Below are 19,061 nucleotides of genomic sequence, written 5' to 3'. Positions count from 1 at the left end.
AGATGGGGGGTCACTGTGCAATGGGCGATGTTTACACGAGGATGGTAGATTTAGCCGTTTCACACACACACACACACACAGATGGGGAGTCACTTAGCACAGCCTCGTGTTCCTAAATACGAGTTTCCATTATAATAATGAGAATATGAGACATATAACTTGGGAGATTATACCAGGCCACAGCCTGAATTCCCTCTTCAAGCTCCCTACTGAAATTCTTGCAAAGAGCCAGCAGGCCGAGCGTTCTTCTGCACGATCCAACAGAGTGCAAGGAATTTGAAAAGCTAAGGATATATTTGGTTGCGAGAAATCCATACAAAAAAATAATTTGTCATGAAAAAGAAAAAGTTTTATGGAAGCCAGCCATAGACTTCCCAATCTGTTAATGTTCTAACAAAAAAAATAGAAATCAGATTTTTTTTCAAAAAAATTAGCTTTCCATTTAATTCTTTTATGTCCAGATATATCCTAAGGTGACAAAATCCGTACATCAAATGAAAATCTTGCATGCAGCACATGTTGTCAACTGTGACGTGGATCACTTGCGAGCTACCATCTATCTAATAAGGAACAACAAATGCTAAAGGAGTTTTCAGTTTTCAAAGAGAAATTAGAGGTATATTTGGTTTGGAGGAGATGGACTACAAAATAAGAATAGGTATGAATGACTTCCATTCTAGTCATTTAATTCAAAGGAGTCCCTCTCAGATTTCAAATGGCATCAGAATGATCCAATCCTCCAAAATTTGATCCCCACTCTCATTTGGTAATCAAATCTCATTTCGATTTCAATTCTGACTATGAACCAAATGCATTGAGAGATATGGCCTTTCCAATTCCTATTCCAATCGGAAACCTGATGCACCCAAGATGTTAAAGAGATTCATCCAGTTGGTTTGTTTCCCTCCATCCCTTTTTTCAGACGGCCAGCTTTATTTTATTATAAAAGTCATGAGCTTCTGAAAAGGAAAAGTGCCATAATGCATTATTGACATACAAAAGCACAATTCTTTTTGCAAAACAAAATGCTCTGCTGATATGACACACTAATGTTTTCACAACCAGATACCATGCGTTTCCAGTTTAAGTGCAAAATTGCAGAAGCAAAAGCTTCATTAAGAATTTTGAATAGAACTTTCTACAATTGGACAAATATCTTGGACATGCTCACCTGATTTTAAGTAGTGTTACAAGGAATTGAATAAGCAAAAGACCCTGCAATGTTGAAGAAAATCTGTTAGATGTTAATATGGAAAGAAAAAAAAGGCACTTCAATCAAGATATGCTTCAAAATGGATGAATAACAAAGCCACAAGCAAGACTAAGAGAAATTGGGTAGTGCCACCCAATTCACATAAAGGCCTTTCATCAGATAGCTAGTAGATAGGTCACCTGATTCACATTCAAGTGTTGTCTGATCAGTCCATGGGTCTCATTTGGCAGGTAAGGACTAAAAATCAATTCAATGACCAGACCAAAGTGTTGGAATGTCACTCTAAGGACAATTTGCTTACTCTTGCTCAAGGTTAAGAGTCATAGACAAGTGAAGAAAAAACTTGAATAAAATTTGACACCAAAATCACATAAAAGTTCTATATATATAAGAAAACACATTTAACGAGGAACATGATCAAACAGCAGATTTCACCTAACAGTCAAACGTGTCTCCATTTTAGAAAACATATGTGTGCAAGCACATGCTGAGTCAGCAGGACCAAAGCTCTGTTCAGAAATTAGAGTTAATTCAAGAATGATACTGTCTTTTTAAAATAAATGATAGACCATCTTAACTGAGGAGATATAACATTAGTCACGAACTACAACATTTAATTGCCTCAAATTTACACGTTTTGGAAGCTTCCTATCAGAATGGTACTAATAGAGCTAATGCCAGAATGTATGGTCGGCTATGAATTAAGAATTTGTAATGCTGATCAAGAAATTCAAGTTTAATGATTCATGAATCAAAATTTAACAGGTTTAACTGCTTCTGATCCATACCAAATCAGATCAATGACTCCTGCTATTAAAAGCTGCCTATTTTGCATAACCAAATACACAGGCAAGAAACCTCAGTAAGTATTTTTCTGTTTTCAGGCATTGATCATGAAAAACACTATAAAATTTTATATTTTCAATTTTTAAAAACCATAAACAAAATGCTCATAGAGCTTCCTACCTATTCATAAACAGGTCAGATAATGAACTGTTTTCCAGTATCTGAACAAACGGTTAATCATTAGGCATGTGCCTCCTACCATATATTTTGTCTATTATTCCTAGGGGATCTCTGTGGCCAAGTGTATTGATATATATTAATTTGACTCAACAGCATTCCAAAGGGTTTCAAGGAACCCAATCAATTCTTTTTCAAATCAAAAAAACCCCACCTGCATGAACATCGATGGACAAAAATGGAGTGACCCCATAAATATAGTTAGACTCATCGTACCTTAATAGGTACACTTAGATGCTTGAAACAAGCAATTCCCAAGTATGCAGTAGAAAATCCAAAACTCACAACAGCCAAATCCTGAGGTGGAGAGATTCCAACAACCAACTGAAAGAGAGTGATGCCAACCGCATTTCCAGTGATGTAGAGGAGAATATGTCAACCTGTCAACTTCTGGACCCACCATTTGACACTAATCTTTAAATCATGAAGCTCTGGTTGCATACAAAGAGGCAGATGCAGCTGAAGCCTCTGCTATTAATGAAATGGGTTGACGGGCTTGCAAACAAGCACCTATATCAAATGGGTGCAACTGTGATCCATCAAATAATAGATTGACACCTGGCTGGACTACTTCTCTACCATCTGTATCATCTGATTCAAGCTTTACTGCATTTGTGGAAGTTGATTCTTCAATAGGCCTGGTGGCAGCCTCATACACAGGACTTAGTGCATACGACCTGTTGACAGGAAATTTTAAAATATTAGATGGAATGGCATCAACCTTGATTCTTATACTTATAGAAGATTAATAATCTCACATGCTTCAATATGGTAGAAGTTCTATTAATTAAAGATTTATTTATTTTAAAAACCAAATAAAGTAGTTTAACAATCGATACCCATACTAATAACAAGACTTTTTGCCTACTATGCCAAAATATGGGTACTTGCAAGTAAAGACAGATTGTTCAAAATAACAAGTATGATAAGTCATACACCAATACGTACTTTTCATATCCTATGGTGTCATATTATGTTAATCTACACTTTGATCGAATATGAAATTCAGATTAAGTGAGCATACTTCGGAAGTGTAAAGGAATTAAAGGACAGCTAGAAGAGCATATCAAACATAACTAGTAGTTGCATCGCGTGAAAAAGAGAACAAGGTTATTTTTTTAACTAGGGTTAGTATGAAAGCATGTAGGGAACCTACCCAACCATCTAAACTTGTCGGAACCAGAAAATATAAATGAGTAATGTAATTCACCCTGTAACAGATCTTTCACTATTACAGAAAAATTGAACATTTCAATGACAGGAGGGATATGAAAACATGGAAGCATATTCTCCTGAAATACAATTTATGAACTAGAGTAGCAGAATTGGTTCTGTAATTGACATCCCTAAGTTTATTGAAGCACTGCAAGAAACACAATAGCAGACGGTAATAGGCTGATAATGCATTTTACGTTGTTAACATTCTTTATAGAACTACCTGAGAATGTTCCCATCAAAACTTAGAACTTCAGTCCGGCATCGCTGTCGATTAGCAAGCTTGAGCCTCTGGTGATCACTGGAGGCTCCAGAGATTGGTGTTGAAGGATCCAGTGGACTCCACCTTCCACTAGCATAGTTGATCAAAGAGCGGGGTGACTCCCTTACATGTTCTGTGCGGTAAAAGAGCTTTGCAGTAGGACCGGTTGCTTGGTATTCAGAACAAATTTCACGTAACCTCTTTCTTAAACTCTGCATTGCATCATGATGTTCATTAAGTGAGTCTGTTTGTAGTAAATGAGATGAAACCACCCTTTCACATATTCTACTACATAATTTTGGATTGAACAGGGGGACTCCAAATTCCAAGCTTAATGGAACCCATTCATATTTTTCATTATCAGGGAGAAACATGTCAGATTCACTTTCTTTCTTAAGTCTTAAAAGGCGAATATATCCTACAGTACATAACTCAACTTTCCTTGAGAGATCATCTAATAATGAATTTAAATTGGCACTTTCTTCCATGGACAATCCCAACTCCGATCCTATGGGTGGAAGTGATCCATCAGAATTCTTAAGGGGTAGTGCAATATCCACTGTCACAATTCTTCCAGACTTATTAAGATCATATCCACTCAGAGGTTGCACCAGCACGGCTGAATGCTGGAGCATTGAGTTTAAACAGTGTAGAAGTACATTTCCATTAACCAAATTCCCTTCAAACTTGCCTCCTAGTCCGCCTATTACAGATCCATCCCAAGACCATATCAGGGCCTTTTCGCAGCTTGCTAATGGTGCAGGAACCAATCGTAGACGCTGTCCTTTCATTAGAACAACTGAAAGTGGTCCACTAGACATACTTGTATATAGTACTAGCTTCATCCATGGTGTCATAGAAGAATAAGAAGGTGGTCCAAAATGGATGGGACCTGAAGGTCCAGGTAAGACTGATGAAGAAGGAAGTGGAACCATGGATACAATAATGTCATAGTCCCTAAGAAGTAAGCGCTCTAGTGTTGCTGGTGGAAGAGCAGCCAAGCTTTCACAACGAAGGATATCAACTCGGTATTTCCTTTTTCTCTTCAGAATTGTTTTTTCAGCATTTGGGTCCTCTAACAACATTATGTTCTGACCATTCTGCAAATCGTTGTTTGGTGTGAGAGTATTACTTTCAGTTGAAGTGGTTGAAAATGAATCAGGAGGAACCTCTGTAGCATTGGATTCATTTGCAGAGCAATCAAGTTGAGGCAGTTCCATATTATCATTGTAGAGTGTCTTTGATTCATTAATGTCAGAATCACCAGAGTTCTCAATGGTATATCTATCAACTGTAAGGGAAGTAGCCTCATTAGAAGAAAGCTCCACATCAACTTGATCACTAGCTTTACCAACCACTTCATTAGTAGCCACTCCACCAGATTGCAGGCACTCCAGAATACATCGAAGACTATATGCATGGTTAGCAAATTCTTGCAATTCACCCTCAAACTTTTTTCCTTCTAAAGTAGCAAGATCCCTGCAAAGTTCTGCAATACAAGAATCACCAAGTTTTCCTGCTTCATAGAGTGTCACAGCATGAGACTTCAGTCCTGCAAAAGTTTAGCAAAAAATGAGGGCAGTAATCTAAACTGGCTTAGATTATTATAAACAGAAAGAGACTGAAGAACCAAGAACCGACTAGAGGATTAAGTGCTAAACATGCATCAGTGCAAATTACTCTATGTATAATTTACTTCCATAGAAAATTTGCTCAACGTAAAACCATCATATTGTGCCTCTGGTATGCTTCATCATAAGTATTTAATATTGGATAATGCTGCCGAAAATGAAAATCTTTTGAAAAAGATAATTTTTACCAACTATGGGCAGATATAAAAATCAATGCTTGATAACAGGATTGCATAGACTAAAGATTGATGAGTAGTTGGGATCTAATCTTAGAAAGTCATTTGTGAACAAGACAACCTATATAGCTTATGCAGGAAAATGTTGATTGAGAGAGAGAGAGAGAGAGAGATGTATCTTTCTAGACAACCAAGATTGAACCAAGATGTCAACCAAATTCCTGCCACTAATCAGCACATGCCTAGCACGACAATCATGTGTGTTTCAGTTGTAGGCATTCATTTCAGATAATTCTTGTCATTAAAATACAATTAGTTCCTCAACTTGCACTGAACTGCTTTCAAGATTCTCTAGTCAAACAATTCTGTTGTTCTAATTCCAAAAACACTTGCAGCTAGAACACAAGGACCTCCTAAATATGGACAGTCAATGCATCAGTTACAAGCAATGAAAAACAGAAAGCCCTCCTGGTTCTCCACTATAAATGATAGACACCAAGTGTGCTAGAAATATTTATGCAGAAGATTGTTTGTCCCACTTTCCTTTTGTAAGACCTTGCATTACGTTCTTCTCTTAATAAAGATTCCCTTCTATATTCACTCCTTGATAGACTACTAAGGAAGGAAAAACACAAACTAAAGGTATGAGAGTTGGAGTATGTTTAACAAATAGACTGAATAATCATGATTTATGGGATCACAGCCATCTTTTACATGATCCTTCACACTATGCAAACACACACACTTTTGCCCTCACACCTATATTCAAAAGCCAGGGTTTGTCGGATACACATTTAAAACACCTTCATAGGCATGAGAAGGCATATTGCACATTTTGTATATAAGAAGGTATATACAGATTTTATGATACTGGTTTACTTTTATGAACAAGCACTGTAAACACAAGGGACAATTTTCACCTTACTAACACTATTATTTGAAGTCAGAGAACAGAATTCCTAACAGAATGATGTATCCTATTACTTGATTGAATCAAATATTAATATAAGTTTTATTAGTTAGCACATAAGTGCAAATATCAATCCATCATCTGGCTGGTTATACCTGGTCAATTCGCTTGGCTTCTTAAATCATATGGTGATACATATAGGTTACATAGTGTTGGGCAAACAATAGTCTTCTATCAAGAATATTTGCAACTCACAACAATGACCAAGGTTGAATGTTTCTTCTTTTCTTTTGATAGGTTTATCATCTCAAGCTAGTTGTTAGTATATCTTCAAGTTTTGAATATAAACATGAGCCAATATTTCAAATATATTTAAAAGATAAAGAAGTTAGAAGAGACCCAGGTCAGCAAAAAAAACAAGGAAAAGCCAACAAGATTGCAATACAAAAAAGGGCATAAAGTAAAAGGATCAAACCTGGTGAAAGAGAACCCATCATTAGATATGAAGTTATATTAGCATCCACAACAAAAGCAACATGAGCATTATTGGAAACTGGCCTAGGTTTTTCTGTTCCTGGACCATGAACTTGTTGAGCAGATTTTTCTGAGCTGATACTAGCATTTGAACCATCTTCATCATCGCTGAGTATATTACTAGGAGAGCCAGGTATTATTGAATCTTGAAGAATAGATTCTGGGTCTATAAGCTTTAAAGCCCAGCCCAGTCGGCAAGCAAATGATGCAGCAGCCTGTAGCTGAGAAAGATCAGCCTGCAATGTTGCAGCCAATTCAGCAACAGTGGCATTCTCACTCGAGACAACAAAAACAGCATATAATAGCCTGCCAAGAAGATTCATGATATTAGAAAATAACATCTATGTAAGTCAAATGATATGGGCATGCCCAAAAAAAAATTCCTTGTTAGTATATGTTTAGAAATATCTTATTGGACTCCAAGGAACTTACTCTTCAATAGGATCTTCATATGACTGCTCTTTGTTAGAAACAAAACCTTCCAGCCTGGAAACTGAATCAGTATATGTTAGTGATATAAACGTCGTACAAGTGAACAAGAAAATAAACACAGAAAAAAGGACAAATGATTTACATTTTGTTACCGTTTTCTATTAAACTAATTAAGTCTTGTTTGATCATGAAATGTTATCAATTATATATAAAGGAAACTCTTGGAGTCGGGCAGGCATACCCGAACTTCAAAAGTAGTGATAATGCACACATTCATTTCCTTTTTTTTATTTTTAATTCTCTATCATTTTCAGTCTTTATGCAGACAGTCTCTCCAAGCCCACTTCGAAGTCAAAACTTTTATAGAGTCCAAACCTTTATTGGACTCCTCTACCAAAATTTTTCTTAGAAAAATACATATTGGCAGGAAAAAACAATAGATAGCCTTCTGGAAAATTTACTGCCATCCATATTTTCCATGTACATGGATAGCATATGCTAATAACTAGTAATTCTAATGCAATATACCAGGAGCACAAAAAGTGAAAATATAGCAATTTATATGCATTGCTTTCTAAATGAAATGATATAAACTAAAAAAAACTATACGGCAATATAAAAAGCAAAACAGGGACAAGTAAACCAAAATGGCTTATAATTGACCACAGAAATCCAATTGTTCATACAATTTTATTTTAAGGCTCAAATATGTTGATTTGAAGATTTGATTTAAAAATAAGTAGGATAAGAGGTTTTCCTTGTTTTGTAAGGTGGATAGAAAAGGCTAGGTTTTAAACTGAAGACAATAGCCAATTTGAAACCACAACAGTATCTGCAGGATGTAAAAGCCAAAATAATTAGGCTATAATATCCATATAGCACACCCTCCCATTAAAACTCATTTCTGTTTACTATGAATCTTCACACCTTAAGTATCCTTGGCTTTCGTGGCTATTGTTTAGCCTTACATCATTCTCTTCAACGTCACATTTTTTTTTTTCACCAGTGAACAGCTCCACTTTAAGCTTGCAAAAGCAGCTTCCTCAATCATAATTTAAATTGTATTCCAAGTCAAGCACATCATTGTAAACCACCAACATAATATACGACTACTTCCAAGGAGCAAGCGAAGAGTATTAAACAAAAACTCATTATCTAACTAGAGGCAGCCACCCAGCAATCCAAAAATGCTATAAGAGCATAATGAGGTGATAAAATGAATGATAACAAAAGTCTTCTTTAATAACATAGTAACATCATACCATTTAATTTATAATATTACATGCATGGAAAGAAAATCTGGTGTTTCAAGCAAATTCCCATTAATTGAAGCTCTGCTTTTAAAAGTAAAAGCATGTTTTATGGATAACATGATCAATTAATAGGCACCATAAAATTTTGACAATAAATAATAAAAAAAAAAGAGAGAAAGGCCGGATACTTCACCATAAGGAATAACATAACATAAATCAACTTAACAGAAATGAACATTATAAATTATAATAGTTCAACTAATTTTTTCCCACAAGGCCACGACAAAGCATGATTTCTCAGTCCTCTAAAGAACGTTCATCAACACCCAAAATAAAGACTAGCATCAAATAAAAGTAATGTAGGACTTTAAGCTGATAAATGAAACATTAAAATGACTAGAAAGATGTAACACAAGTAAACTAAGAAATATTAAAATAAAAACATCCAGCAAAAATCAACTCCTACGGTAGCAGACTTATTTAGGTTTCTAAAGCATAACCAAGGCATGTCGACCAAGAATCATGGTATCCAACGGATAACAGCAATTCAACTATACGTGAATCACATAAATACTATGCCTAGAGATCATTATTTAAAGCCATATGCAAATACAAGATCAGTCCTTGATAGAACAGTTGAGCAAAGTTTCACGATGTAAAGACTAAAAGAGATATTGCATTGCTATAGAAGAACAACAAATGTAGTTTAAGTTCATTACATACCTTTAAAACGATCATCAGGATACACAGGGACATCAAAGTAGATTAATCCCCTTCTATAAAGACCTCTTAAGATGTCAGGATCAAAGAGAACAAATGAATTTGCTTCCTCCTTACAGACTTTATCTATTGTTGCCATTTCTTCTTCTGTGAGTTTCTGTAAGAGAAAAAGAAAACCTACTAGCATCAATTACATTAACTATGATTTACCAGTATTATAAAAAGCAGCACCATATACATAAATGAAATCCTCATGAAAATACATGCCTTGAGTTCCTTTGCTAGACATTGTCACATACCTATGTTTATTTACATTTCATGAATAATAAATAACTTTCGTAATGGAACTCACCTTAAATTCTTCTAGTGTAAAATTAACAAGGCAAACTCCCCACCATGGTTCAATTAAGAAGTCCACAGGTTGTGTGGGAAGTAATTCTTTTGCAATCGACTTGTTCAGCTTCCACATTATTTTCTGTAGATCTCCCAAACAAAAAGCAATAGTCAAGGCAAGTAACAAATTCCAACTCATGAGAAGTTAAAATTCGTTCTTAAAAGGCATAAAATATTAAAGTGTGAAAAAATAGAACATTAGACATAAAATGTTCAGTAATACACATCAAATACAGAAGATGCTGCAGCATGGAAGATGTTTGTTAAATGTCATCTCAAGTAAAAGTGACAACAGAACTAGAATAGTGGTAAACATTAAAGAACAACATCACTAGCTTTCTCATGGAACAAGCTATATTATCTGATTCTATTAACTAAATAAAATGCTAAAAAACAAACTAGACTACAAACTATTCACCTAATTCTGAAAGGCAGAGCCAAATTCCAATATCCAAGTCTACATGTGCATTTACATATAACCACTATAACTTTCTGATTCTTTTAACTTCCTCGAGAATAATACAGTTACTCAACCACAAAGGCTCGAAGAGAACTTTAAAAATGTGGTAGACAAACTGGCAATAACATATGCATTCAAACATTGGGCGCCAAAAGGTGGACACACAACATGTGCAGCAGAAACATGAAATTAACAAGAATTTGGAGGTGACGGAGTACATTAAAGATAGCTTAGGAAGGTGATGGAGAACAGTCCTCGTCAACAAGGAGGCACAATAAAGATCGTAGTCAGTCCCGACAAGAAGCGTATCCAAATTTATGGAAGAGCCCACATAAGAGGAAGACCTAAAAATATACCTATGCAGTAATTTAGAAAGAGTATGCAAAACTGTATGATAGATTAAAAATATATATGCATATAAAAACTGGCCTGAACAATTAGATTTCACATAAACTTAGAAGTTAAACTAACCATCGACCTACTTCATCCCACTCCTATGTTGCTCAGGTCAATCCATATTTTAGCTTAAGATAGATGAGACATACGGGAATCAACCACCAGTGTTCACTCACTGTTCACTACCACATTTAATCATCCTTTTCTCTTCCAATTCTTCCTCCCTTCTTCTATTCATTTCTTAACACTCCATGCTCTCTCTTCCCTCCTTTTAATCTTCTTTATCCTTCACTCCATCTTCTTACTGGTCATCTATTTTCTTTTCATTTTTTTCCTTCTTTTCCCTGCTTTCTTATCATCTTCCTCCTTTTTCTCATGTGTCTTCTTTTCTTGTTCACTGCCTTAGGTCGGTTTGTGAAAAGCTGGTTGCCTTGACAAAGTTGAAGCTGCCCTTCTAGAAGCATTCAACCAAGTCATGATACCCAGAAACAAATACTAATAACAAAATGTTTAGAAAGCAACTTTGAGGCTGAGCACAAATTATGAAGTGTTTAAAATGCCATCCTCTACATTTTTTTGCCACCGGCAGCATTTGAGCATTGCAGTAGAAAAACAATTGACTATGGATCACTAGACATGGTAACATTATTTGATTATAGTTACAAAGGTTACACAATGTTCTAGCAATGATCTGCAAGATTAAAACCAATAAAATTATAGAGAGCAACGCACAGTAATTAGATGATAAGAAAGGTAAAGATATGTAAATAAAAAAATGTAGGTCGGAATTTTCTTAACATCATGAGAATCTGATGAGACTGTTGAATCACTTTTTAAACATCATTTTCTACAAATACATGGTTCAGAACCTGCTTGTACAACTCAGTATCTGCAACATGAACAGTTATTTTCTCGGCATGGGGAATCCAAATTGACTATTCAAAACAAAGGCTGAAGTTATGTCATACTTCATTTAACACAACATAAAGGATTTCGTTAGTCAATAACATGTGTGCATTTCATTGTCAAGATGTAGCACCAGGTCCGTACAGTATGAAGACAACCTGAGACAACCATAAAAAACAAGAACAAAGAGGGAAAAACAAAAATAGACTAAAAAATTGGTATCTTGGGATGCCATGCCATCCCAAGTCTTCGGAAGCAATGGACCCTATCTACCTTGGCCAGGAAGGACCAAGACGACCTTATCTATAGAGACCCAGGGTCTCGGATGCATCCCAACACCTGATCTCTCTCTGCTCTGGTACAATATCACCTAGATGGATTTAGACGGACTAGATTCTTAATATTTCAGCACATGTAACACTAGTTAGAGTTTGGAAAACACTGATGGTGTCTTCAACATATAAACAGACTATCTTTTTTCACACAAAAAGCATAAAAGTCGGCTCCAAAACCTTGCTCCATCACCAGCAACCACTTCCATGCACTTCCACCCATCTTTAGTTCAACAACTTTGATCATTGCTTAATCATATCAATTTGAATCTTAGTTTAGCCACAGTTTTGCTCCTAATGTTCTATAAGGGTATTAGTTATATTATGATTTATCAATGAACTAGCTGAATGAGCAAATATTATTATTTTGTAAGATTTAACATAATTTTGTATTGCTTCTTTCTAGCCATTTCTTCATTTTAAATCACCCCTCTGACACTTGCTCTGAATTCAGGCAACTAAGGTTCTTAAAGCAAATGTAAAGTAAGCCATACTTAATGTAATTTGTGTCCCTCACAGTCCCTCCATTCTTATTATACTTTTATTGTTTGAGGACCCATACCAGGTGAAAATGTTAAATTTAAGACTATATTGGTATTCGCATTTGTATTATGTTGTCACACACTAGAAGACTAATGTGTAGACCTCCAACTTGCTAAAAGATATAGCTATTGCAGCCCAAGTTAATAGGATATCATCAAAGTGGTTTTGCTCCTTTTGCTTATAGATTTGTTTTCCCACTTCTTGCAGTCTTTTGTTTCTTTTTGTAATTTGTACCCAGTTCCCAAATTTCATACAATTTCTGATGGAAATGGAAATGCTTAAAATACAGACTCTGGACATGATAAGCAATTCCAAACCAAGATTCTAATTCTCAGTCCATATTGGTCCCTTAATGATGACAAATAATATGAATGGACAAATGACATTCAAACAGCAACAACTCTGACAAAAGCTAAACAAAATCAATGAATAGAGTTAATAGACCAACTGCATACCTAACATAGCACATATTACAACAACTAATAATAACTACTCAAATTTGGATGAGTATCTTCTGTCATCATTTTGAGAATACGAGTTCTACCATTTCTCACAAATGTGCTCAAGCAATAAAACTAAAAAACCACCCAGTGGTGAGGCGATTGATCCAGCAACATAACCCCCATATATGTGTTTTCCTTGAAACTCGCTTGACTGGTCAAAGTGTGTTCTAGCCGGATGCCAATTGCCCCCAATTGGTGCTTCGATGCCGTGGAATTGCAACGGCTGAAAAGAGGTACCGTTGAAATTTTGCAACAGGGTTTTGCAAAGGTGGGATGTTTTCAACAACTGCTCCCAGCAGGAAGTCTTTGTGACCATGGAACCTGGTATAGAGCCATGGATTTTGTTTGCAGCATATTCAGATACAGAATATAGGCAAAGGCGAATCCAATGGTCAGAAGCTTTTGCATTGATAAACCAAGGTTTGCCAACAGTGACTGCAGCAGACTTCAATTGTGTTGATGGGCCTGCTAAGAAGGGAGATGGGGCAAGGATAAACCATACTATGAAAAGATTGGAGTTAGAGAATTCCATAACTTCATATCTTTTAATAGCTGTCTGATTTCAGGTATTTAGCAGTGTACTTGGCATAATAATCATAGCAATCAGGCCAGAGTATGGGACCGCATTGATAAAGCTTTTCCGACTAGGAGCTGGATTTAGAAGTTCCCAAACTACCCAGTATACCATTTTCCTTATATTGCATTTGATCATTGCCCTATTCTTGTTGATCTCTCTTTGGCTACATCTCAGAAACCCCCTTTTCACATTGAAAAGTTATGGCTTTATTACCCCCAATCATGGGATATTGTTCATGGTAATTGGAGTGTTCCAGTCAAGGGTGATGTCATGTAATGAGTGATCATTAAGTAGAGGTTACAAGAGGAGACTGCAGCATTGGAACAAAACAATAGTGGGTAGCATTTTCAAAAGGATTGAGGAAATCGAGTCTGCCACTGGACCCTTCCTTCCTCAAGATCAACTTTGATGAAGGTGTGCATCATAGGAGAGCCCATGGTGCAGTGGGTTTCATTATCAGGAGTCATAGCTGCTCTTTTCTTGATGCAGGAGGCACTCAGATATTTGAAAAAACTATTCTGATGGCTAAACTCTAGGAGCATGGTAAAGGGTTGACCTATACTGTTAAGATCCTAGGTGCATCACACACTGTGCTAGAGGGGAACTGTAGAACAGTGATTAAGTGGTTGTCAAACATGGTATCTAATGGTGGTGGTGCTCATCCCCTACTACAGGACTGTTGGCAGATGGTCATCTTTCTAGACTATTATGATGTAACGCACATTTATAGGAAGGCAAACAGTGCAGCTGATTGAATAGAAACCTATGCAGCCAACCTCACCCTAGTAACGTAGTGGGGGATTATGTATTTATGGCTGCTCCTCGACTCCTGGAAATTTTGTCCTCAGATTCAAATGGATGTATTTATACTGAAAATATATAATATATCCAGCCCACCAACGAAAAAAAACCACCCAATTCCAAAAGCTCAATAGGCTTACAAATGAGCTGGGTTCAGGCTGTCTCAAAAGATGTAATCCCAACCCAATCAGTGTTCAGGTCCATGATATTGATTTGGATCCAAGCAACTTGGATGTAATTCTAATACTAGTCAATCTAAAGTTATCTAAGGTCCAATCGATGATTTGGAAGCCAAGTTATTTTGACAAGATCGGATTTGGTTTAGTACAATTCATTGAAGGAATAAAGTCTAGAATTTAACCAAAATCTTACACAAGGTTCAGTATAAAGGGAAAGGTTCGACGAAACTTGAGTCCAGGCATAGATGCTATGTAGCTTATACACACTAAAGTGCACTAGCTGCTAGCATCCACTCCAACTGCATGCATTTTCTCACGTTCAAAGAGAAAATGATAGAAACTACCAACCAATAAAGGGAAATACCAAAAACAGCAAGAAAGAATTCTACCTGATATCAACATCTGACTGTTGCAGTGGTACAAATTTCATATATCAAGCAAGTGAAAATATAAAAGAAGCTAAAGAAAGGGTTGAAAGCAGGTCAAGTTGGATCGGGAATTAGCACACCTCAGATCCAATCCATATTTGAATCAGGTCAGAATATTGAATCCAAGCCTGATCCACTTTCATTTGGGTCAGGTTGGATCAGGTTAAAGATTTCTTTTTTTTTTTTTTTTGTTAATCCATCAGGCTCTTTAGTCAAACCAGGTCAAGAATACTCTAGACACAAACCATAAAACATGTAAAATTGGTTACTTAATTATATCATTAACAGACTGTGCAAGAAAATAACAATTAAACATGTAAACATTTGATTGACAACCACATATAATTTATAGCAAACAACATAAGTTGGTTACTAACAACATTAAAGTTATTAAAAGAAAATTATTCTGGTAAAACTTTAGAGGGTTATGCAATATAAAAACATGGTTCCCTGTATTGGATTATACCATCCTATACCAGGTGTACTGTATTGTATCGACAGCAAATGATACTAGATGCAAGGGGGTGTGTTGGAGTATTACTACCACAAACTGACTTGTACCGACACTATACCAGCAATGTATTGGCATGGGTACTAAAATTGGAACAATAAAATATGATATAAGGTAATAGTTTTGGGTAAGTTTAGGTTTCCTTAGGTCCAGATTAGGGTAGGTAATGATCCAAATCCAATCCATTTTACAGAAGGCTCATATTTTTCGATCCAAGCCTAATCCAAATAACATCACTTCAGAACTTCAGCTCAAATCCATATTGGCAGCAGGTCAATCAAATCCATTTAAGCACAATGGCAGTCAATATGCTATGTAACTTGTGAAGCACTATTTTTGTGGGAAAAAATATTGAAGAATGCAGATGTATCTCACATTATGCATAAGCACAAGCTATCACTTTCAAAATTATGTAAATTGTCTATGGACCAACATTGAACAACATGGCAATCTTTATGCTTCAACATATATAGAAGAGTCAATGAATCAAGAATAGGTACAAAGTTTTGAAACAATTTTTTTTTGAAAGTACGATCCATCTATTGCATACAATTGATGTGGGCTTATGAGATATATACCTTTGATCTGCACTTATTCATAATATCAATAAATTCATTTCTTCCAATTCCTGTAATCCTCAAGGCATCTGCAGCACTGAAATTAGGGATGCTGTCATATGGTTGCTCTGCAAAAGTTCTTCAAACATTAGAACTCATGCAGACTAATTGTTAGGTAAAGCAAGTAGCAGGTACAAATTTCCACAAAACAGTTACCTACTTTCTAGTCTAATAAGATGAATATATAGCAGAGAAAAGAGAAGAAAGTTCAAGAGGAAAAATTAAATAAGTGGATAAAATCAGGCAGTACCACACCATTGGTAATCAATCGATGGATGGATGGGTCGATCCATCAATCCATCAATCAATAAATGAGATTAACATTTCTCCAGTCATGATAGCAAAAAATGAAATGAACCTCCAAATGATGTCCATAAGCAGACTATAGAATTCTAAACTTCTAGAAGCTCCTATGGAAATGCATGCCCATCTGTCTAGTAGTGTGATTTCAGATGATTTTGTAAGAAAGAAAGTGGGATTAACTTGAACAAGATCTCTCTCTAACTTATAAGAGAACAAGGGTTAAAAAAAAAGAATACAAGACAAGAACGTTATTCACAAAGATTTACATGAAAAGCATGCATCTCAAGATTTCTGCAAAAGCATAAGAATGAAAAGGTGAACTTATTACTAACTACCAATGATGAATCACAGGGGGCAGCACCTTAGAGGCTGTAATTGAGTAGCCAATATGAAGTGAACATGCAGAAACATTCAGCAAAAACTAACTACAATTAGAAATTGCCAATAATGTGAAGAAGGTACTGGTTACCAATAAAGTAATCAGACATTGCACAATCCGATAATTCCAGGTCTTCTGTTTGGCCAGTGAATTACTAACTTTTAATCTAGAATACACCGTGTAAATGAAGCCTAGATTAATCTCTGAATTTCTTGCAACAAAACTAGAGTAAATGGTACAATCGACCACTGAACGGTAAATTCTGGTAGTAGATTCATAACAAAAAAAAAGTTTTTGTGTTTGTTCCAGAAGAGATGAAACAAAAGATACAATAGAACTAGGATAGTTATCGTATAAGGTCTACCCAATGATAGATGCAAAGGCACATTATAGATCGATAAGAACATCATGAACTATCCCACAATAAAACCAGTTGTTACTAATACCTCCTTATTGATTCCTTCTTCCATAACCCAAGCTTGAAGAAGAAGAGAAGAGGTCCCCATGGAGAATGCAGTCAGAAATCCATAATAGAGCCCAACCACAATGACAGCATACTCCAAAACAAGTAAAAGAATTTTTTTTAAAAAAATCATGTCAATTAATAAACACCATATAACTTATTGTAAATCTGTCACCTGATAAGCTTTTTGTTTACATGAATAAAACATTTTTCTTCTGATGAATCACAGGGTACAGAAATTGCAGAACAAGATCTAATGAAACATTGGAATACAAACTTAAGAAACAGTTAACTAGAATCACAATCATACATATGGAACCTGTATAAAAGTATAAGAGGTTCCTATTCTGCCATCTAAACTATTGCACTAAGAATACTTATAGAAGAACATACAAAGGAAGGTTCATTAGCCAAACAAGGGAGGAAGGACATGGCTGGAAAAAGAAATGTAAAAAGGGCAATATCTATCAAAAGGTATTAGACATTACCATTCTTCATAACCTCGAAGATCATGTCACAGTAATATCTAAATGGTGAAATTCTCATCACTCGACAAACATATTCTGCAAGATGATATGGAAATAACTGCAAGTACACCAATATTAAGTGAATAAGATCAATTGATAAATAGAAAGTATTGCAATGAAACAAAAAAGGTAAAAAAAAAAGTATAAAACACCAAAGTCCGAAGCGCATATCAAAAGCAACTTTTTTGACTTGGAAATATGGCATGAGATTAGTATGAAACCCGAAAAAATGGGAAACAAAGAAACCAAAGGAGTAAGTTTTGGTTCGTGGTTGCTCAAAGTCAGATTCCAAAGGAAAAGAGGTTCGGTCACATAATCACTACAAGGATTAAAATATAAAACTGGCAAAGGAAGACTCCGAGCTAGTCTACATGCAAAGAAACAAGTGAATAGAGAAAAAGGCAGGATGCAAACATACTGCAAGATTTTTACGCAAATAGCGCATCATCTCTTCATAATATTCTCCTTCTTTACAAACTTTACGTGCAAAAGAGGTATTCCATTGTAGTCGTTTTCTGGTACAATACTCTATTATCCTGCACTTGAAGAACCAAAAATAAATCATTGCATGGACTAGCTTATATCAAAGTTACTGAGTATCTGACCCATTGACCGAAGTTAAAATCAGCCATGGAAGTGAACATATATGTTATTTTTTAGCTTGAAATGGTGCATTGTGCTTCTTTTGATCAACAAAAAATGTGTAAGAGATCAATAATGTAACTTAAAGAAAACAACCTCCTGTGCCACTCCTCTTTCGAGGACAGGATAGCTTGAAGCCGTTTCGGAAGACTCTCCCATGGGCATTCTTCCCTAATCGCCTTTAAAAGAAGCTGCTCCTCGATCGTTGCAGGTATGCGCTGCATAATCTCGAACGGGCTTCCGATACTGAAGACAATACCAAAGAACAAAGAGGCCCTTCCTCATATGCACCAATTCAAAGAATCCAAAAACTTATAAAAATCGACCACAAAACCACAAAACGACTTCAATTGCATTATACTGGACGAGTAAACTATCAGATTCTTGCAAAATATTCAAAACTTTAAAACAGATATAAACTAACATCTAAATAATCAAGCATACCAAATTAAAGTGTAGGAGATGGAGATTTACGAACGAATCTCTAACAAAGACATCCCAGATCCATTCTTTCTAAGAAATAGAACTTGAAACGAGAGAGAGGACAAAGGTTTCGCAGGGATCGAGATCGAGAACGGTACCGGAGAGTAGCCTAATATCGGAGTTCTCGTGTCCCCTCCGGCGAGATCCGCGCGGTGTTTCTGTGAACGAGGTGGGGGTGAGAATAGTCTAATATAGAAAGAGCAGAGAACAGGTAGAATAAGGGAAGGGAGGAAGGACGAATGGTGAGCC

At 35.9% G+C, this 19,061-nt stretch overlaps 1 protein-coding gene across 3 annotated transcripts; it reads right to left on the bottom strand.

Annotated features, from left to right (window-relative positions):
• Positions 1-414: 414 nt before the first annotated feature.
• LOC105045040 (uncharacterized) lies at positions 415-19,047 on the bottom strand. Of its 3 annotated transcripts, none has more exons than XM_073257671.1 (13): positions 18,911-19,047; positions 18,426-18,575; positions 18,106-18,223; positions 17,649-17,745; positions 15,977-16,083; positions 9,722-9,844; positions 9,373-9,526; positions 7,397-7,457; positions 6,906-7,270; positions 3,675-5,265; positions 2,453-2,913; positions 1,172-1,215; positions 415-959 (listed from the first exon to the last, which is right to left on the bottom strand). In XM_073257671.1, exons 2-11 carry the CDS (start codon positions 18,551-18,553, stop codon positions 2,658-2,660), a joined length of 3,000 nt encoding a protein of 999 aa, XP_073113772.1. In that variant the 5' UTR covers positions 18,554-18,575; positions 18,911-19,047; the 3' UTR covers positions 415-959; positions 1,172-1,215; positions 2,453-2,657. The 3 variants fall into 3 exon arrangements, with proteins under 3 accessions (XP_073113772.1, XP_073113771.1, XP_073113773.1); XM_073257670.1 differs by having other exon boundaries at positions 18,774-18,994; XM_073257672.1 differs by lacking the exons at positions 17,649-17,745; positions 18,106-18,223; positions 18,426-18,575; positions 18,911-19,047 and having other exon boundaries at positions 9,722-9,852.
• Between the last annotated feature and the right edge of the window lie 14 nt (positions 19,048-19,061).

The sequence above is a fragment of the Elaeis guineensis genome, chromosome 5 (assembly GCF_000442705.2).
Source record: "Elaeis guineensis isolate ETL-2024a chromosome 5, EG11, whole genome shotgun sequence".
Lineage (NCBI taxonomy): Eukaryota > Viridiplantae > Streptophyta > Magnoliopsida > Arecales > Arecaceae > Elaeis > Elaeis guineensis.
The sequence above is the reverse complement of the archived record's forward strand: the minus strand, read 5'-3'. Positions and strand labels throughout refer to the sequence as shown.

Coding starts and splice junctions, on each gene's coding strand:
- LOC105045040 (XM_073257671.1), bottom strand. CDS start 18,553: ATGCAGCGCATACCTGCAACGATCGAGGAGCAGCTTCTTTTAAAGGCG. Junction 9,527..9,721: donor TTACACTAGAAGAATTTAAG/GTGAGTTCCATT, acceptor TTTCTCTTACAG/AAACTCACAGAAGAAGAAAT. Junction 5,266..6,905: donor GATGGGTTCTCTTTCACCAG/GTTTGATCCTTT, acceptor AAACTTTTGCAG/GACTGAAGTCTCATGCTGTG.